This window comes from Drosophila sechellia, chromosome 3L (genome assembly GCF_004382195.2).
Source record: "Drosophila sechellia strain sech25 chromosome 3L, ASM438219v1, whole genome shotgun sequence".
NCBI classification, from domain to species: domain Eukaryota; kingdom Metazoa; phylum Arthropoda; class Insecta; order Diptera; family Drosophilidae; genus Drosophila; species Drosophila sechellia.
This window is the reverse complement of record NC_045951.1, coordinates 23,759,790-23,781,613: the sequence shown is the minus strand read 5'-3', so window position 1 is coordinate 23,781,613 and position 21,824 is coordinate 23,759,790. Positions and strand designations below refer to the sequence as shown.

At 39.1% G+C, this 21,824-nt stretch overlaps 3 protein-coding genes across 6 annotated transcripts in view; all 3 read left to right on the top strand.

Annotated features, from left to right (window-relative positions):
• The first annotated feature begins 5,391 nt into the window (after nucleotides 1-5,391).
• Nucleotides 5,392-21,824, top strand: part of LOC6620432 (synaptosomal-associated protein 25) — a 93,684-nt gene continuing 77,251 nt past the window's right edge. Inside the window, exons 1-2 of one of the 4 annotated variants that reach the window (XM_032718870.1) lie at nucleotides 5,392-5,529; nucleotides 15,051-15,144. In XM_032718870.1, coding sequence (XP_032574761.1) covers nucleotides 15,052-15,144 — 93 coding nt within the window. In that variant the 5' untranslated portion in view covers nucleotides 5,392-5,529; nucleotide 15,051. The remainder of the gene's footprint in view (nucleotides 5,530-15,050; nucleotides 15,145-21,824) is intronic. The other 3 variants (XM_032718867.1, XM_032718869.1, XM_032718866.1) reach the window with 3 other exon arrangements.
• LOC116801124 lies at nucleotides 9,223-10,924 on the top strand. The gene is made up of 2 exons (XM_032718865.1): nucleotides 9,223-10,356; nucleotides 10,416-10,924. Exons 1-2 carry the CDS (start codon nucleotides 9,289-9,291, stop codon nucleotides 10,419-10,421), a joined length of 1,074 nt encoding a protein of 357 aa, XP_032574756.1. The 5' UTR covers nucleotides 9,223-9,288; the 3' UTR covers nucleotides 10,422-10,924.
• Nucleotides 11,517-12,086, top strand: LOC6612994 (adenylate kinase-like). Its single transcript, XM_032718083.1, has one exon. It carries the CDS (start codon nucleotides 11,517-11,519, stop codon nucleotides 12,084-12,086), a length of 570 nt encoding a protein of 189 aa, XP_032573974.1.

Sequence of the window (21,824 nt, the reverse complement as noted above, 5' to 3'; positions counted from 1 at the left end):
AGGGTACAATATGTCTTGCTGCGGCCATATTCTTGGCAGTTGGACCATTACGCCTTTGTGGTTCTTCTAGAGTAATTTTACGGTGTAATAAGAATTGTAGATTGCTCGACCTTGAAGAGCGGTTGGGGCTTTTTATAACTGATTTAACGTTAAAGCCCTTTTCGTGAAGTGTATTTGCAACTTCATTGGGCGTGACATCAGGCTCAATGCCTTTTAGTTCCACTTGCAGCCCTTTACTGCTTTTGAGTTGGTACGTGTAATATTTTTTGCCGTTTTCGTTTAAAAGCTTCGAAGCAGCATGAATGCTTAGTTTCTTGAATTCTTCCTCTTCTTAGAGGTATAGAAGAAATGGTTCGTGTCTAATAATACGCAGCTGAAAAAGTGGAAGAAGTGAAATTAGTTTTCGCGGTAAAAACTTATGGACAAGTCCAGAATACTGGCACATATATAGTGTCCCCCCAAGTCCCTATCAGTGAAATAATAGTGAAACTTAATCATTTTCATTCAAAAAAAGAATGAATTGGCTCGAAGTGCGGCTCCGCTGCCCAGCTGCCACGCGATCGCACAAACAGAAGTTTGTGAGCTCAAAGCTTATCTATCCCAGGGTTCAAGTCTTGGCTAGGACCCTGGTGATTTGTTGGATACTTACAGGTGTGCCTTAAAATTGTCAAAATAGTAATACAAGAACCGCCAATGTTCCCTCATATATTATAAATTATTCAAGTGAAACTGCTGCGTTTGATGAATCATTGGCTACTGCGGTTCCCTCGAGGCCCCAATGTGCTGCCCCGCAGCGCTTTCAAGAAATCAAGCGAATGTCTCGTGTTTCTCCAGAGACTGACAGGAAGAAATCGAAATCGAATATTGGCAAACAAGGTGAAAACCCTTCGTCAACACAACATAGATATGGCTGAAACTCAAACCGTTTTGGCCCACAGCAGCTAAAATCCCGATCACCAGAGAGATTCTGCTCCTTATAGCTAAGAAGAGGCGTTTAAGCAAAAGATGGATGAGGTCTCGCCACCCGCTGGACAAAGCGGATTGGAACAGGGAAAAGTGTGTAGGACTGAAAAGCACGCGGAGGTTTGTGCCTAGTACGTAGGCATAGTCCCAATAGAGTTTATGAATCGTGCATGCCACCTACGGACGGTAGGTGGTATCTTTAGAAGATTTAAATTTTTCTACCGTAAATCGAATAATAATAAAAAAAAACAATGTACGCGTCCCGCTTACTCTAGTATTAAGATCAGCAACCGACACACCAATAGACAAGTTATTGCCCTACAAGTCATCGTCCCACATCTTGTGTTTCAACAGTGTTTCTGGGAAAACACAAGCGCCCAAAATGCTGACCAGAAGTCTGCATAGTTTTCGCTGCCATCAACGTCAACGAACGGCTAAACTGCGATCATCAGCACTTCTCCGCTGCGACGCTGCTGACGCCTCCACTTGATTGCTGAAGGACAGTAAGTTTCATCCGGTAGTTCACTTTTTAAAAAGAACGACTGATGTTGAAGCAAAATACAACATATTTAATATGATAACTGTCGCGGTGACTGGCAACTGGGTCAGAATGTTCATGCCCTTTAGTCCGCCGAAAAATTGGTGGAAATTGAATATCAGAAAAGGAAATTCTCTTTTAATTCTCTTTGTAAGATTGGGTGTTTCTGCAGAATCGGAGTAATGGAAATGGATTTTTCAAAGGTAATCCTTTCATTAACCCGTACAATTTTAGGGGTGATAAAAGAGCCTTCAGCTCAGAAATTTTAAATTTCTATTGTCTTGAAATTATAGAATTATGTAAGGCAAGTTCGCGTCCAACGGGAATTTACTCATGAATCCTGTTTGTTTTTCGAGGCTTCTGACCGAAAATTTCCTCCTTCATCGAAATTATGCTCAGCTTCTGTATCCTTTGTCTTGTTGGTTGTCTCGAAATGAAACAATCTCTGTCCGTTTGTAATAGGCCGGTTTGTGCTTGGCAAAATGAAGCATATCTCACTATATATCTCACATATAACACTATTGCGATTGTAACGGTTATAGTCCCTATTCTGGTATTGATAACGATCCCTATTCTGCGACTGGTTGTAGAACCTATAATGCGATTGGTCGCTGTCTCTATTCCAGTACTGATTGTAATTTGGGCGAAAGCGATCGTTCTGTCTCATTGGTTTTCTGTTTTGATGACTATATGTCGAAGTTTCAACGACGTACAAATTTCTCTCCTTGATGGCTATGTCATAAGCTTCTTCCAGGTCCTGTGGCTTCCAAGCTCTAACTATTCCTCCCAGGTTTCCCCGTAGTCCCCCTATGAATGTCGCGAGGACTGTCTGCGAGACGACCTTATGCCTAACTCTAATTGTTAGCGGTTCGGTCTCTTCTGCTTCGATTAGTCTGAAGAGGGCTAATTTTATTTTCGTGACCTGGTCGTAGAGTCTCTGTACGGACAACTGTCTTTGCTTTAAATTAAACAGCTCCGTCATTAATGTCTCCTCATCTCTTCTGTCCCTACAGTGTCTAATCAGGGCCTCCTCGATTTCATCCCAATTTAAGCTCCTGCTGCGATTACTGCCTCATTAGCCTTCCCTTCGATCTTCTGTCTAACTGCTCTCAACAGCATTTGGCCATACGGGGTCTGATCAGTACCTCTAATCATCAATATGACCTCCACTACATTGCTAATAAATTCGTTTGGTGTCAATGGATCCCCAGAATGTCGGTTAGAAATGAATTATATCTGGGATTTTCATTGATTCCACCACTTCCACCGGATTTATAGGTATATTGTTGAGCAGAGACGTCTCACTAACGTCTCATTACTGATCGAATCCATATTTGATTTTGCGGATGGGACTCGCGATCTTAAGGACACCGAACTACCCTGTGCTTGTTTTTCGCTCACAATCTTCTTCTTAGCAACTGCTCTAGTGTTAATTTAAGTGGTCTTAATTAGGTCCTTCACTTTACTTATGTTAGGCATTAAATACACTTTTATTATATCTTTAAAGAAAGGTACGCTAATTGTGTACTATCTAACCTCCTCTTTATAAGTGTACTTAATTTACTTAGGTACTATAAGTGCAAAATTTTATATCTAGTAGTGTAAAAATGTAGTAGAAGCTCTCGGTGTTTTGTCTTGCGAACTTACCTGTGAAGGCAAAAAAATAAATAACCGTACTACCATAACAGTAAGAGTGTATTTTATTTTAAAGTCAAAATAAGAACAATTTATTAAAATATCGAACTGCCTTTTTTATAGCTCTAGGAAATTCTTTCCTTTAAAATGACGACATGGAAATGTAAAGATTTATCGCAATCAAACCTAAGCTTTTAAGTAGTCTTTTGCAGAACACGCGATGGGAACATAATTTAAGCATAAAGCTTTTATTCTAAGCATAATAGAAAGTTCAAGAAGTTTCTAAAGAAGTTGATTGGATTAGGATTAAGAATTATAAGATCAGTCTGATTCGGAACAAGATCGAGAACGGTTTCCAATTAAGGTTAAGCAAAAAACCAGTGGCTTGTATAGTTTTAATTGAAAACTCAATCATCAAAAAATATAAATGATATTAAAATAAAAATTATTTGTTCAAATAATTAAACATTAACAATTTTTATTTGGATGCGCACATACTAACGATTAATGTTACTTCATTTGGTGATAATTTTATTATTTGTTAAAACAGAGATGAGAACATAAGTTTAGAAAGTTATCTTATTTTATGTACTGAGCGAAAGGTTAAGACATGTTTTCTTTAATTGTTATGATCAATTAGGACACGTTGGCATAGACGAAATGGTAGAAGTGATTTCAAAGAGCTACTGGTTTCCCAAAATAGGAGGAAAATGCAAGATACATATTATCAATTGTCTAACATGTACAGCTTATTCTAAAAAGTCTGGAAAAGAAGAGGGATTCCTTCAGAACATATCAAACAAAAACATATTAGTGATTATCGACGCGTTCACAAAGTTCATAGATATTAGGAGAATAAATTGAGAAAAAATTCAAAAATTGTTCAATAATGTGGGCGTGGCTTTTCGCGTCTTTAGGCCGTTAGAGTGGGAGTGGCAAAAAGTTTTTTGGCAAATCTATAGAAATTTACACGACTAATAATAATATGAAGAAATATAAAAACATTTTGCAAAAGTGTGGGCGTGGCAGTTTTGGCGGTTTTAGGGAGTAAGAGTGGGCGTGGCAAAAAGTTTTTTTTCAGCAAATCGATAGCAATTTACAGGACTAAAAAAAATTTGAAAAAACTTACACATTTATCTGAAGTGTGGGCGTGACAGTTTTGTGAGGAAATTTAATAGAAAAATAAAAATTTTAAAAATTAGAAGATATTTAAAAATTGTTTCAAACGGTGGGCGTTTTGTGGTTGAAAGTTGGGCTGGGGCCACAGTGTTTTTTAAAGTAAAGTTTTCTTAAGTTTTTTGTCTTCGGGGTTACTTTAAAAGTAAGTTTTGTTGGTCTATGTTCTGCAAGATTGCAGACTTTGAAAACATTAATGACTTATGGATTAATGTATAATAGTTGGGAAAATAGTGAGTTTCTTTAAAAAGTCGTATCATTAATGAATAACTTGAATTCAGCGCAAGAGTTAATGTCCGTTAGTTTAGTTTTTTTAATTGTTACGTTGCTGTTTGGGCTTATAGTTTCACGATACGCATTTTGAAAAATGGAAAAGTGACTGTCATTATCTATGTAATTTACTTATTACAAAATTTACAGAGTAATTTCAGTGTATTTTATGAGAGTCTTAGTTAAATATTTTGGAATCTTTTATAAATTTAATTTGTCTACTATAATGATTAATAGGCTTGTCAGTGATTTGAATATAATTTTTGTTACTTTCTAATGCACTGTGCATTTTTGCTGCTTTTGATAAACGAAGAATGTCATAGTATCTAAAATTTTAACACGAGATAAGGCGACTGCTACATAATTTAGTTTTATTTCCAAATATTTATAGCGTTACTCGTAGAGTAAAAGAGTATACTACATTTTTTGAAATGTATATAAACCGCTGAAGCGCTCACGCCCATACTTTGGAACAATTTTTAATTTTTTTTCATTTTATTCCCCAATATCTTCGGGCATTCCTGAAAAATGATGAAATTTCGCGTTCGCATTCACACTAGCTGAGTAACAGGTATCAGTAACAGGATAGTCGGCGAACTTGTCTATAGTATTCTCTTTTGTACAATTTACAGACTATTACATCGGTTTATTCGAATGCGTAATATCATCAAGAGTAGCTGATATACGAGTCACGGAAGTAGTCGGTATTTAATAGTCGATGAAGTAGACTATTGCGTTTTCTCCTGGTGAAAACAATATAATGAATACACTTAAACATTCGTATAAGCCCTGCGCGCGCACGTGTTTAAGGCTAAAAGTGTCATACGTGAACCACCTGATTTTGTTTCAATTTGGTGTTTAATATTTATACAGTTTGGTGTATTTTGGTATCAAAAGATACGTAAAAAAATCCTTTTTATTCTTCTAACAGCTATTTAGAAAGTCAGGTACTACAAAAGGAAATGCATATATTTTTTTGTGTACATCGCAATAAAAACACGTCCTAAAAATGGCCAGGCATAAATTAAGCATGTCAAAACCATTTATGAAAATAATATGTACTCATGTGATTTCAATGGCTTTCCTTATTTTTGAAATCTTTTGCAAGAAAATACATCGATTTGTGGCATGTTAAATGGAAATATAGTTTAATAATTTATTATTGAAATATTGCCAAGAATATAAGCTTACAGTAATGAAAGTGTGGGCGGATTGGCGGCTTAAAGCGTTAGAGTGGGCGCGGCAAAAAGTTTTTTTGCAAATCGATAGAAGTTTACAAAACTAATAAAAACATCAAAAAATATCAACACATTTTTTAAAGGTGTGGGCTTGGCAGTTTTGTGCGGCTTGTGGTCGTTAGAGTGGGCGTGGCAACATGGGTCAACAAACTTGCTCTGCGTCTTTGTCTCTAGAATCTGTATGCTGGAGTCTGTATCTGTAGAGTAAAAGGGTATACTAGATATGTTGCAGGCAGAATGATTAATAGCCAAGTCGATCTAGCCGTATCCGTCTATCCGTATGACCGTCGAGATCTCAGGAACTATATAAAACCTAGACACGAGCTGAGTAACGGGTATCTGATTTTCGGGGTGTACTCAACTATAGCATTCTCTCGTGTTTTTTTTACTACGATAAATCTGTATTTATTTCAGTTGCCTTGTAAATAGTTTTGGGTATCTTATCATATTTAAGGAGTTTTAGTTAGATAAAAATGAGTTTATAATTTACAAGCTCTAGAAAATATTAAAAACAAATCTTAAATGCAAATTAATTACAGTAATATTACAATGCTGTAAAGCTTAAGTATTGGTGAAAATAAAATAGAAAAGATACGAAAAATATTTATAAATTTAAAAAAAGATTGCTAATCCAATTTCTCATAGGAAAGCCTTTACTTAATATCTAAGATACCAGAAAACATTAACGATCGTGACAATCCTAAATTTAAACAAGACAGAATGCTATAGTCGAGTTCCCCGACCATCATATACCCTTTACTTAGCTAGAGGAAGTGTGAAATTTCATCATTTTTGTGGGATATCGAAAGAAATTGGGAAATAAAATAAGACAAAATAAAAATTTTTTAAAAGTGTGGGAACTTTGTTGGTGAAATTAGGGGTGTGCCCAATGTTTTTGGTAGACCGATAGAAATTGGCAATCAAAGCAATAACACAAAGAAAAATTTTAAAAAAATTTCAAAACTTTGGGCGTGGCAGTTTTGTGCCGTTTTTGGGCGTTAGGCGTGGTAAATCGATACAAAAATGCAATTCTAATAAAAATAAGAAAACATATCAAAATATTTTTAAAAAGTGTAGGCGGCTTATGGTTTGACTATGCGTGGCAAAAAGTCTTTTAACATATCATGGAAGGAAATCAATTCACTCCGACGAAATCAAGGCATTCGCAAGTGTAGGATCATCAGAACTGCAAGCCCAACTAATCAATGGCGAATACCCTGCGATCTCCGTGAGAAATCAATACTTACAACACACAACAACAAGTACGAACACATCAAGCATATCCACTACATATCCACTTTACCGATCTCCCCGGATCTCCCTAGAGGATGGCAATAAGTACCCCACAAAAGCGCCTCCATTCTTTCCCCCAGAATAACACATGGAAACCGCCTTCGCAGTCGCTCAAGTCTTGGAAACGATTTTTGCGGTTATCGCCCTGCAGATAAGGGTGCCCTCCACCCTTTACCACGCAAGCCGCGATCGATCGTGCCAAACTGAAGGCTGCAATAATTAATACACCTACTCCCAGCGCATGTAAAGTTAAAAGAGTTAAAGCTTAGTGATTTGGACGTGATTCCGCGGTCTCATGATATTCAAATCAAAGGAAACAGAACGACAAAGGTCAACGAATTGATGACGAAACTAGGAAATGATGAATTGGATACTGACGACTACGAAATATTGAAACAAAACGGAAGCACAATTATGCAAAGAATGCTCAAGTGCATGAGTCAAAACATAAAACATGAGTATCCGACGATAATAAAAACAGTTTTGATTGGAGTTCATAAGTTTAAAGCTTTCATCCACACGGTCAGCGATAACATACTCAATGTTAATACGAACATTGACCCCGACCACCAGGTACAGGTGAACAATCTGTTCAAATTTGGTGACTTACTGAAGTACGGGATAATTGAAGAAAGCAAGTCAACTCATGCAGCATCAGCAATTTTGGTGCCATGGGCAAACGGAAAACGGAGACTATGCGTGGACTATCGAGCTCAAAACATAGTTACCATAAGAAAGCGCCATCCGATGCCAAACGTAGAGGAGCAATTGGCCCTGCTATCCGGAAGTGTATACTTCACGACGAGAAAAGGAAGCATTTAACGGCATTTACGACACCAAGTGGACTGTGTTAATTTAATGTCATGCCTTTTGGTCTGGTGAACGCACATATGGTTTTCCAAGAAGTCATTACGGAGATCATACGAGAACTGAAACACCAATGGAGGATTATCAATTATGTGGACGAAGTCATACTTGCAGCTAAGACGGCGGAAGAAGGACTAAATATATTAAAGGCATTTGTAGATGCTGTAAAGCGCGGGCTTAACCCTGCGCCCTTCCAAATGCGCTTTTATAAAAACGAAGGTGACTTCGTTGGGGTCACGTTATCACGGGCTACGGAATTCTGCCAGGCAACAAGAAGACGACTGAATGCATCAACGAATATCAAAGGCCATGTAATGAAACAAAAGTACGCTAGAAATTACATTAATCTTGAGAAAATTTTTCAAGGAGTACAGTATGATTGCTTATCCAATGAGCAATTTATTGAACAAGGATGTGGAGTTCGTATGGGGAGAAGATCAAGACTAAAGTCTAAAGGCTATGAATTAGGAGCAGTCCCGAATAATCAGTCGAGCATACACAGTTAACGATGGCGCCTAATGCAGCAGTACCAGTGCACTATGGTCCAGAATTCGTTTTTTTTGGCATAAACTCTAAATTTTTATGTCAATATATCGTCTTTTAGCAATTATTTTCTGATAGAAAATTGATCATATAAATAAAAACCAAAAACAAAATTGACCGAAAGCTTCACTAAATCTTTTTATGAGCTTTTAAAGTTGAAGTGTTAAACAGCTGATTGAGAGAATGCAATTCCCGCCAAATTATTTGTTTACTTTTGCACGTAGTACAATCGTTAATACGCATCCAAAAATTATAGTAAAATATGGAAAATAAATGCCAAGGTGTGATGTTTTTAATTTATGTAGGTAATATATGTATAGTTGTACTGTTTTTATGTTGTGTGACATCAAATTTATGTGTATTTTAACAGAAAATTCTAACGTGTCCCGTGTGTTTCGTGGAGTATAACTAATTTTCTGACAATTTCTGACAAAAGTTAAAAACGTCAGTTTGTACCTTTAACTATTGTCTTTCACGGTAAAGTAATATCTTTTGCCCATTTTTGCTCGTTTTCTTAAAAATTTGATTTTATATAGGCAAGTTCGAGTTCACACATAGCGACCTCCTGGACATTTGGAGGCGTAACAATAGGCAAATAAGTTATGTTTCAGATTACAATCAACCGCAATCAACAACAATAATCTGGAATCGAAAAAGACAGAAGAGATTGACAAAAAAATAGTACATTTTGAATTATTTATTAAAAAAAAACTGCCCGAGTGTAACAGACAACTAGACCGATTTATTTCCAAACATACCAAGTGGATGGCGTCTAAGATAACAATTCCTGTTAGTGATTTTGAAAACTCCAAGACACCCCAGCAAGTGGGACGCCGAAACTTATCTTACCAAAATGCAGGAGAAAGATTAAAAAGGAAACTGGCATCGAATCTGGCAAGTGAAAGTAACCACGACACAAGTCTTTTGATTCATGCAGCAACTGTTTCTGCTAGAAAAGAATGCAAGAGGGACGTTGCCTTTGTTCTTAAAGAAACTTTAAAAACACCAGAATTTCCAAGCGAATCGAGGATGCAAATTCAATGCCAAAAACCAACTCCTCTTTCACCAGATGAAGCTCTAGCTTATCTCCTGGAAAACACGCTGACAAAACAGCAATATATAAGCACCAGGCTTTTAAATAAAAGCCATAACAGCGATATATATCCGCCGTATAATGAAGTGATCGAAGCTAAATTACAGTGCCGACCAGAGGGTATAGAAGTAATGGAAAACACTGCTCAAGTGCTATTACAAAATCTCTTGGATCATACAGCGCAAAGATTAATTAAGTTGCAATCTGATGTTTTCAAGGAATTTTCAGATATCTTTAAAATCAAATTAATTTGCAGCTACGGATTTGATGGGACAACTGGTCATAGTGCTTACAAGCAGAAATATGAAACTGAAGCACTTGGCACACCAATTTCTGATCAATCTTTATTTGTAACTTCTGTCATACCCATACAAATTATAGATTCGTTTGATCGGCATATCTGGATAAACAGAGCACCGCAGTCCATTCGATTTTGCAGACCTCTAAAAATTGAGTTGATAAAGGAAACTGCTGTCCACATAATGATGGAAAAAAATCAGTTAGATAATCAAATTAATAATCTTACGCCATTCACTTATAAATATGATGAAAATCGTGACATAGAAGTTAGCTATGAAATGCACATGACACTTATAGATGGAAAAGTCCTAAACGTATTAACAGACACTAAATCTACTCAATGTTGTCCGATCTGTGGAGTCAGCCCAACACAAATGTTGAAAATCTCAAATTTTAGTTCAGAAACCTTTGTACCAAAAGTAAAAGCTTTACAATTTGGGGTAAGTCCACTACATGCCTGGATCCGTTTTTTTGAATTTGTTTTAAACGTATCATACAGAGCTGAGATAAAAAAGTGGCATATAAAAGGAGAGGACAAGGTTAAAATAAGTATTCGAAAAAAATATATCCAGGAGGAAATGTGGAGAGAAATGGGCCTTCGAGTAAGCATGCCGAAGCAGAATGGCAGCGGCAATAGCAATGATGGTAATACGGCAAGAAGAGCTTTCGCAAGTACCAAATTCTCGTCGATAACCAGCTTTAACGAACATCTTTTGGAAAAGTTTCACATTATTTTAATAGCAATATCATCCAACTATTTTATAAATTCCGACAAATTTCGTTCTTTTTGCGATATAACTTTTCAATTATATATGCAAACGCATCCATGGTATCCTATGTCACCAACGATCCATAAAGTACTGGTCCACGGATATCAAATCAATAATTCGGCGTTGGTTCCACTTGGATGCCTAGGCGAAAATGCGAGTGAAGCCCGGAATAAACTTTACAAAAGGGACCGATTATCACATGCAAGGAAAAATAGTCGGATCAATACGATGAGTGATATTTTCCACAGAGCTATTGATTCCTCGGACCCACTATTATCAACAATATGTTTAAAAGAAAGAGAGAGAAAAAATAGGAAAAAACCACTTCCGAAGGCAGTAATAAGTCTTTTGGAAATACAGTCTAATTTTAAAACTGATCCATCAGACAAAATATTGGACTCACATTCTGATTCTGATTCGAGTTCAGATTCGGAAAATTATAATGTAGAGCTAGAAGAAGAAGAGGGCGATTATTTTTAAAACAACAATGTACACACTTTTATTTAAAAAAAATGAAATTTCGTTGACTCCTGAGTCATACCAGTAGTTAATATGGGAGGCAAGAGAGGGCGTGGTCGCACAGACTTCAAATTTTGTGTGCAAACTATTTGTGATTTAACAACAAAATGTACAAAGTTTCAAATCTGTAGCTCAATTTTTAGAGTTTATGCCAAAAAAATCGAATTCTGGACCACAGTGCAGTGGAGCGATATGAGCCGGAGAACATCGGGATCAACGCCATTCTCCTGGGGCCGCCGGGCTCCGGCAAAGGAACGCAGGCTCCCCTGCTGAAGGAGAAGTTCTGTGTGTGCCACCTGTCGACCGGCGACATGCTGCGGGCGGAGATTTCATCCGGTTCGAAGCTGGGAGCCGAGTTGAAGAAGGTCATGGATGCCGGCAAACTGGTCTCCGACGAACTGGTCGTGGACATGATCGACTCCAACCTGGACAAGCCCGAGTGCAAGAACGGATTCCTCCTGGACGGATTCCCCAGGACTGTCGTACAAGCTGAGAAGCTCGACACATTGCTGGACAAGAGGAAAACCAATTTGGATGCTGTCATCGAGTTTGCCATCGACGACAGTCTGTTGGTGAGGCGCATCACTGGGCGCTTGATCCACCAGGCCAGCGGGCGTTCGTATCACGAAGAATTTGCCCCTCCAAAGAAGCCAATGACGGACGATGTCACTGGAGAACCCCTAATCCGTCGCAGCGATGACAACGCTGAGGCTCTGAAGAAGCGACTGGAAGCATATCACAAGCAGACAAAGCCGCTGGTCGACTACTACGGTCTGAGGGGTCTGCACTTCAAGGTGGACGCCGCCAAGAAGTCCAGCGACGTCTTCTCCACCATCGACTCAATATTCCAACGCAAGCGTCCTGCCCAGGTCCAGTTATGATTTGTTCCTGCGCAATGATCAACTGCTGATAACTGCCTCTTGACAATTTATTTCGAGACACACACAACGTTTAAGCCTAAAGTTATAGTTGCATCCGGAAGTCCTGAACATACGAAATTACCTTTGCAGGTCGACTACTTTCCTTGTACAGATTTCTAAGGTGTATGTGTTTGTTACTTTTTACATTTCACTATTTGTAACTACAATACAATTTAATTTAATAAAGAAAGCGTTTGCATCGAAGCCGGTCTTGACCCTGTACTGAAGTACACACTGATACGAGTAACGAGAACGAGAACGAAGCCGGTATTTTTGTATAGCCGGATATGCAGCGACGCAGAGAGCAGATACTCAAGCTATGCGTTAGAAATATTAGCAATTAAGGAGACACTATAAATTTCGTATATATGTACTGGGATCTCTTTTCTGGTGATGTCAGATTGCTACGCGGTAGTGACTCTGAAGGAATCAACAGAGCTACTGCCACCAATAGCAAGATGGTGGCTCAAGCAACAAGAGTTTCATTTCACTTGTAGACATCGACCAAGAGCGGATATGCCACAATTGGATGGCATGAGCAGACAACCAACACTGCCACACGGTGAAATATCTCACACAGTAGCAGACAACATATTGATAAATATAGGGTGTTTGCGTTGCACAGGAAAGACCCAATACTGGCGCAAATATTTAAAGTATTCAGAACTAAGGAAAAGAGTTAGCAATGGAGCCAAGTATTGAATCGAACATTCTTTTACGCAAAACGGCCAACGGCGTCAAATAGTTGTAACAAGCCATCCGCTGATCCAATCGTATTCAATGGAACTTCTTGTTCCCACGCATGAGGAGGTATGGCAAGTCGTACATCTTCGTGTGCAGAGTGCTGTATATACAAAGTAAGAGGAGGCAAGCATAAATGGTCACTGCATGTATACGACTCGGTACCTACACCATTCCGTACAACAAATTTGGATCACATAGGCCTGTTCCCAAGGAGCAAAAGTCGCAACACGAACAGCGAAGACAACGTCGGTAATTAAAGCACTGTTTGCAGTATTTGGTGAGCCGAATTTGAGAATTTTATAAAGGAAAGAACGTAAAAAACTTTATTTAATGCTTTAAAGACCAGGACAGAAAAGACTTAAGAATGGGACCCGCAGTTATTCATGATACAGTGGGGCATTAGTTCACAGATAAATGCCACCACTACATTTTCCCCAAACGATTTAGTCTTCAACTTTCACCCAAGAGACGTGATGAACAACCGTTTAATAGAGGATATTGAGATAGAGATATTGAAATGAAAAGACCACAAGCAGCAGCAAATATCACAAACGAGCAGAAGAAATGGAAAATATGTTCGACGCAAAACACGCACAACCAACAAAATACGATGTAAATGATTTACCAACGGCGTATAAAGGACCGTATGAAATACCGTAATAAGGTCCTGAAAAACGATCGCTATACTGTTGAAGATTTGCCAGACCACACTGCCACTCAACGACGCTATTATAACGTAATGTCAAGCCACCACTGAGGCAAATGTGTTTCTTAAGTAGGAAGTGTGACAAGTTGGTATTCGAGATACCAGCGAGGGCGGACGTATGTTGGCTTGCTGCGTTATATTTTGTATTGCACTTCGATCAATCTGCCTGCAGCAGAGGATCGTTCAATGTTGTCTCGGTACCACCAGCGTACAGGTGGGCTGAGGCACACATTTTAACACTTCTCTCTGAACTCGGCAGAAAATACCTAGCTGGAGGTGATTGGAACGCCCAGCATAGGTGGTGGGACAACCAGAGAACGTGTGCCAGAGGAAGGATTTTGATTTTTGCTCTAGCGTGCGAGGGCATTGACATTATAGTTACCGGTGAAGTTACCAGCACTTTGGCATCTGAAAGGGCAGCAAGTAAGAGTCCTGACTAAGCTTTTGTCTGACTATCTTCCGCTGTTCTTTGATCTGGATGAGGAGGCTTAATAGTTTCAAGGTACCCGCTTTTTAAGACACATGTCGAGGATGCCATCATGCTGAACACGCCTATCAACACTAGCGATGAAGTGTATGTTGACTGCTTCACTGCTATTGTCGTTGAGGCTGGACGACGAGCTACGCCACCACCGCTCCAAGGAGGACCAAAAACTATTAGGAGACTCCTACTAAATTCTGAGGCAAGAGATATTTTTAGCCCCAAAAGGCACCTCAGGAGGCAGTTTATAGCACCAGTAATAATGTCCCTTTCAACTGTCACAAACAGACTCCATCGGATGCTTGACAAAAAGCGCCAGGAATACCTCGACACCCTGGTCGAAGGATCAAAATCTCATTTGAAGGGCCCATATCACAGCAATAAAGGGAAAGTGCCTTCAAAAGCTACAGAAGCTGGACTGGCTCCTGCGGTCAAGCAAACTTCAGCTCTCAACTAAAGTCCTACTCATCAAGGCGATAATAAATACAATATGGCCTATACCATCCAAATATGGAGAACAGCATCCAAACTGGAGAGGCTGAGAACTATTCAAACAAGTGCAGCTCGGCGTGCGTTCGGGCTTTCTTAGCACGTCTCCAATTACGTTATCCTAAGGGATCTATAGATAACTCTGATTGGTGATCAGATCAACCTTCACAGCAGCCGATACGCAGATAGGCTGGCACACACCAAAAAGCATGGCGAGTAGTCTCGCCAGTCCTCTTTCCGTCCGACGTCTGAAATGAATCTACCCCATTGATTTCCCTAACGGTATTATTTCTTAAGAGTTTAAATGTTCATAAATAAACTTTCCATCTTCTTCGCCTGGTTGTGAAAAAAAAGAACCTAAAGGGATTAATATTTTTCCGCAACCTGATCGGTTCTTATAGTTGTTCTTGTAATTATATTAAGGCTTTACCGATTAAGGTTTAGCTTTTAGATTTGTTACTTAACTTTAATTTATTTAACTAACTGAGATTATGTGTATTTTTAGAATGCCAGCGGATCCGTCTGAAGAAGTGGCTCCTCAGGTCCCAAAGACCGAGCTAGAAGAGCTGCAAATTAGTGCGCAAGGAGTAGCCGATGAGGTAAGTACGACAATTATTTTTACTCTGATAAATGTATTCGAAACAGAACCCCCTAATGCTGTTTCTTCTTAAACACATATTTAAATAATACTTTAGTATTATTGTTGGGCCTCGGAGCCGCCAGCATTTCCAAATATTGTTATTTGTTTACATGCTAACAGCAGCGTGAGCATCTGAGCTTTCCCCTCTCTCGCGAGCTCTCCGTTGTACTCCCTTTCGCACCAACACCTTTGGCTTAGCGTTCTGCTGATCTCTCTGCAATAAAGTCGCTCATTACCATTCGCTTTCGTATTCTTGTACATGAATTTCTCGTTCGCTACGAATATCGTTGATATTCGCTGTAAAGTAACCTCGTCTTTTAATTGCTCAAAAACACCTATTATTAGCTCAACATCAACGTTGGTCGCGATTTGTGCATAAACAATAAATAGTGCAAATCCTGCCAACTTTAACCCATCAATTAATTCGCTATTGTTGCTGAGTGCGTTTATGAACAACAATTTCTGTCTGCATTATTCAGACAAATTAAATACAGTGAACATTGAAAATAACTCCGTTGGTTACGCAAGATTGCATATACGAATAACGAAAGCTGCAGCTAATTCTTCTTTGAAATTCTGATTCAGGGGGACATTTTTGAAGCGCAAGGCGACTGCAATATATAATAGAATGGAACGATTAGCAGTTTGTTTATCAAGTTATTCGATAACATCATTTGACGATTCCATTCATCATGTAAGTTTGAAGCTAATCGATGAACTAAAACCGACATTTCGAAAAATTCTGAACGAACTTGAAGAGATTGATTTGGATGAAATTAAAAGCGATTTGAGTGAGAAATTTGATGATGTTCTCGTAACGCTTCCAAGCCCACTCAACTTTTGCTGAGGCTATTTCTTCATGTGATTGTGGCCATCAGCAGCGTTCACTTCGTTATAGGGCACCTCCCCTGTCTCCTATTTACCAAAATTCCAAAATTCCCTGGAGGCTATGCTAACTGGCTAGACTTCTATTCTATATCCATCCTGACCTCATACGCAATAAAAAGCGGCAGCATCTGTCTGCGGCTAAGGGCAATGCAGATTGGTTCCGTTTCAATGCTTCGTGAGCTGTCGGATAAATTCAACGCTCATATTGGTGCGCTAAATGGAATGGGCTCAACGGAACAAATCGCTGGATGCATTATCGCCCAAGTACTTGTCCAAAAGCTGGATCCGGCGAGGCAGGCGAAATGGGAGGAGCATTGGGAGGACCCAGTGTTCAAAAATGCAAATCCGACGTGGGAATTAATGGCATCGTTTCTGAAGCAGCGATGCAGGTCGCTGGAGAATATGGAGTTCGCCATGGCAGGCTTTGCAACAGGCAGTCAGGTGGGATGTAATAGAACATCTGTTTTGCGTAGGTCCGCTCCTCTTGCCACAAGCCGTCTACAATGCTTCTGGGCACTCCATTCATCACTGCCAAAGCTTTAAGAACCTGTACCCAGCCAGTCGATTGCAATAAGGAAAGAGACTGGCCCTTTGTTTAAAATGCCTCAAGACTGGGCATCAAGTGAGCCAATGCAAGTCCAGGAATTGCTTAGTTTCAAGTTTATGCTCCTCTGCCTTTGACTATAGATTTTTATTTTTTTTTTTTTTTTTTTTTTTTTTTGCTTTTCTTTTATTTATTGAATCTTCTTGTATAAGAACTAACAATAAGTTTAAAAATCTTAACTATAACAAGTATTTTTTGAACAGTTGTATTATTTTTCCAACTGTTCTATGATTAAGCGGCCCTAATAATTTATTCGCTGGGTTGGTAGGTCCTTTCGCCGGAGTCGGGAACGGCTGCTGAGCTGGATTAGACCTCGCGCTAGGTGGTTGGGGTGCGTGTAAAGCTTGCTATGGTATTTTTCCTTAAGTTCCGTGATTGCGTTGGTAACTGATGGGATATTTAAGTCTCTTTGGATGTTTTCACTCCGAACGTACCACGGTGCCCCAGTGATGGTTCTCAGGATCTTTGATTGTGCTCGCTGTATGATGTCAATATTGCTGTTGCTGGCATTGCCCCATAACTGTGAGCCATAGGTCCAGATAGGTTTCAATACAGAATTGTAGAGCAAGACCTTGTGGTCTAGGCTGAGCGGAGAACCAGAGTTGATGAGCCAGTGTAAGTTGTTGGCTTTGAGTTTAAGTTGGGTTTTTTTGGCTTCAATGTGCCTGCGCCATGTGAGTCTTCTGTCAAGGTGTACTCCTAGGTATGCTACCTCATCTGCTTTCGGGAGTGGTATGTTGTTCAACAAGAGCGGAGGACAGTCTTGTCTGTTTAGCGTAAACGTCACGTGCTTGCATTTTTGCTCGTTTACTTTTATTCGCCAGTCAGAGAGCCACTTCTCAATGTCGATGAGGTACAGTGCCAACTGTGCTGTGGCTTGGATAGGGGACCTTGAACGGCTAAGGATTGCTGTGTCGTCGGCAAATGTGGATACCGTTAAGCGACTATTTGTAGGGATGTCGGCTGTATATATGAGGTATAATGTTGGCCCAAGAACGCTGCCTTGGGGGACTCCAGCCTCAATTGTATGATCAGTGGAAGTGGCAGTGTTGCACCGCACTGCAAACTTTCTGTTATAGAGGTAAGACTTTAGAAGTTTGTGTGTGCTTTCGGGTAGGGATGTTTTAATTTTAAACATTAGGCCGTCGAGCCAGACTCTGTCGAATGCTTGGGATACGTCTAAAAATACTGCTGTACAGTATTCGCGATATTCAAATGCAGTTCTTATTTCCGTTGTAATACGATTCACCTGTTCAATGGTTCCATGGCTTTCGCGAAATCCAAATTGGTGGGCTGGGATTATATTGTGGTATATCAGATGTTGATTAAGTCGGATCAGCAGGCATTTTTCAAATAGTTTCGAAATACATGAGAGTAGACTTATTGGTCTGTAAGATGAAGCGACTGTGTGGTTCTTACCAGGCTTTGGAATCATTATGATAATCGACCTCTTCCATCGTTGTGGAAAGTAACCAAGTTTGGTGATGGCATTAAAGAGCTTGGTTATGTAGCGAACTGCAGAATGTGGCAGCTGGATGATCATTTCCGGTGTTATAAGGTCGCAGCCGGGGGATTTTTTCGGGCTGAGATTGTCTTTGATTATTTTAGTTACTTCTTTAGGGCGAAACACAATTGGGGTGTGTTGCTGGTGGCAGTTTACGGGATAGGACGGTAGCGCGAATGTGCTAGTAGCCTGGTTTGGCGTGAACACATTTTGTAGGTGAGCGGCAAATGTGGTGGCTCTGTCTTCATCACTACGGGCCCAGCCACCTGAGGAATTCCTTATCGGCAAAACGGTTTCAGTCGGTGGGCGAAGAGTTGAGAGGGCTCGCCACAGTGACTTTTGTTTTGTGCCTGTTGGTGTGAGTTGCTCTATGTATCGGCGCTGATCGTCGTCCTCTTCTTGTTTCAGAGCGTTGGCCAGTTTCCGTGTGGCTACTTTTAGCTTTTGTTTTGCAGTTGGGGATCTGGAGGATTGCCATTCTCTGCGTAAGCGTCGTTTTACGTGGACGAGTTGCTCGATTTGTACGTTGGTCTTTTTTGAATTAATTGTATTATTTGTTATTTTGGGCGTTGCAGTAAGAGCTGCTGCAGTAAGGATGGATTGCAATGCACACGTGCAGCTCTCTATATCAGATTTTTATGACTATCAAAATAATAACATAGAGCGGTAGCAGGGTATTGTTGTTGGGCTTTTATGTGCCACAGCTGTCCAGTGTTATTTATATGCAACGCTTCCAGTGCTTCGATAAATAGAACCACAAGTATTTCTTTTTAGTTTAATACGTGGTCGGCATTAGTAAAGCTACACAGCGCTTTATTTTCCTGACATACCTTTAATTTAAATTGCTCATATTATAAAAATAATATTTTTCTTATCGCATACTGTTCACTGTGTTACAAGTTTGGGGAATGTCATATTTGAGGTTGTCTTGAACTATGGGTTTTAAAATTATATCTTGCTACTGTATTTCTTCCCACTTTGTAACTTTTACAATTTACAAAAGTTTTGTATTATTATGTAAAACAGAGTCTTCGAAAAACCTCACAGTTTCTTCCATCGATAGGGGTGGTATGCATGGTAATTCTTTTAAGGATTTTTCAATCCCTTTTCAATTCCTTTTCAATTAGATTATAAAATTCACCCCCGGGCAACGGTGCACACGTCAACAAAAGTGGTTGGTTATTCAAAATTTATCTTTATTTATAAAAAGTATTAATCATTAAACATTTAATTACTATCAAAGAAATACATTGCCCATTGCACATCAACATTATTAAAAAATATATTTATCATAAAAAAAGAATACTGGGTTGGCACGAGAATATATGTACAGCTGCGGTTAAAATAATAGCACTACTGCAGGTGGAAAGTTGATTTCCTAAAAAAAGGTATTGGATGTTTATTTTTTTTAAAGTCTGATTGCATGAATAATAAGTACCATATATTGTCTCTCTATTCAAGAAATTTTGACTCTCTCAATGTAACGGTTCTTTTTGTTTTTGGGCACTTTCTGCAAAAGGGCGCTAAATGAGGCGGTAACAAAAATAGCACTGACCACGTTTTTGCTGAATAAAATTAATAGGAGTGGTTGCTTTGGGTTTTTTTTCGACAAATTTTGAAAAAAGGAGTTGCATTAAAGGTTTTAATTGAATTTTTTTCGAAAGAAGCCCAAAAATTTTCTAGTTATGGGGTCGGGGAAAGCATTCTACCGTCGAAAAAAGGAATTTGATTAAAAACATTATCTCTGAAGGTAAAACCTACGCTAAAATGGGACGGTTTGTTGGTTTTTCAAACAAAATGATCCGCAACGCACTTCTGTTTGTCGAAAATAACGAAAAACGTGGAAGAAAGCCCTCTATGTCCAACGTGGAGATCAAGCGCTTGGTTCGGCAAAGCAAGAAGGAGCCTTTTAAGCCGGCGACGGAACTGAAGAAGGAGCTCCAGATAGCTGCCAGCGTGGAAACAGTTCGCAAACACTTAAGACAAAACAACCTTAATGTGTGCAGTCCCAGAAAAGTCTCGCTTCTGACTGCGAAGCATGTGGCAAAGCGAATCGAATATGCCAAGATACGCAAGGACTGGCCTGTGGAGAAGTGGCGCCACATTTTTGTGGTCAGATGAGAGCAAAATTGTGTTTTTTGGTTGGAAAGGCTCTCGGTCTTATGTTCGGCGTCCACCATGAGCTGAATATAATCCTCGCTTCACATTTAAGACGGTAAAGCACGGGGGATCACACATCATGGTATGGGCGTGCTTTTCATACTATGGAGTAGATCCGATTCATATGATTCAAGGCATCATGGATCAGCACATTTACACAGATATCCTGGAAAATGTGATGGCACTATATGCCGAGGATGAAATGCCGTTTTTTTGGACATTTCAAGAGGATAACGACCCAAAACACACGAGCAAGAGAGCTCGAAAGTGATTTGAGCAGAAATCGATCCGAGTAATGAAATGGCCTGCTCAGTCACCCGACTTGAATCCAATCGAAAAACTTTGTGCGGACGTAAAAAAAAGGTTTCTGAAGCCAAACCCAACAATAACGAGGAACTTTGGTTTCATGGGAGATCGAGGATCAAGGATTCATGGAGCAAAATTCCTCAAAAACGGTACCAGGACTTGGTGGACTCCATGCCAAGAGGATGCGCAGCTGTCATTGCCTACAATGGTCACGCAACCAAATATTAATATTCTTTAAACATAGTTCTTAAGATATAATCCATTTGTTGAACTCTTATTTTATTTTTTGATTTAGTTTTAGCAAAATACGAGAAACAGTGTTATTTTTGTTACCGCCTAAACTTGAAGGTTTTTTTTGTTTTACCAATTATTTTTAAAATATCCATTAGATCTTTTACCAATTTTATTATTTCGATTGAAAATCATTGCAGTATTTAAGATTAGTTAAAAAAATTATGAAAAAATGTCAGAAAATAGAGAAACGATGGGGCAAACACGAAATGTGCTTATGGTGCTATTATTGTTACCGCAACTGTACATATGTATATGTAGATTAATCCTGGGCGATGAGATATCGTCGCGTTGGGTTCTGGGTGTTACTAGACATGTTGGAATTATACATACATATATATATATATACATATATACATATATAATCGCGCGCCAAATTAAATACAAATTGTAGATTATACAGAGTTCTTTTCAACTTTCCCTCACGGTCTCATAGTTATACTTAGTTTTAGATGGAGTTTACCACCCACTTAGTGCTGCACTATCAAGCAACACGAATCTTTGGAAACATCATCTAGTAATCATTAACGTTATACAGGCCTGGCGTCCTCTATGGGTAAATGGCCTCATTTAAGAAGGACTTAAATCATTAATTTCTTCTTCTCTTCTTAGAATATTGACGCTCCATACACTGCATCTCACATTTGCCATATAGACAAAGTGACTTAGCGCTGAACTTTTCTTTCTTTCTTTTCGCTCGCCGCTACTAAGAAAATCCTTGTTAGTTTCTTTTCCTCCCCTAATTAATATGCTTAAATTCAGGGGGTAGTCCCGTATGAGTTGAGGTTGTATATAACATTATCTTGCCATAAATTCTTTATATATATATATGTTTTATCATTCAATTTTTTATTGAATTTTATTTTATTTGTTTTATCAAATCAAT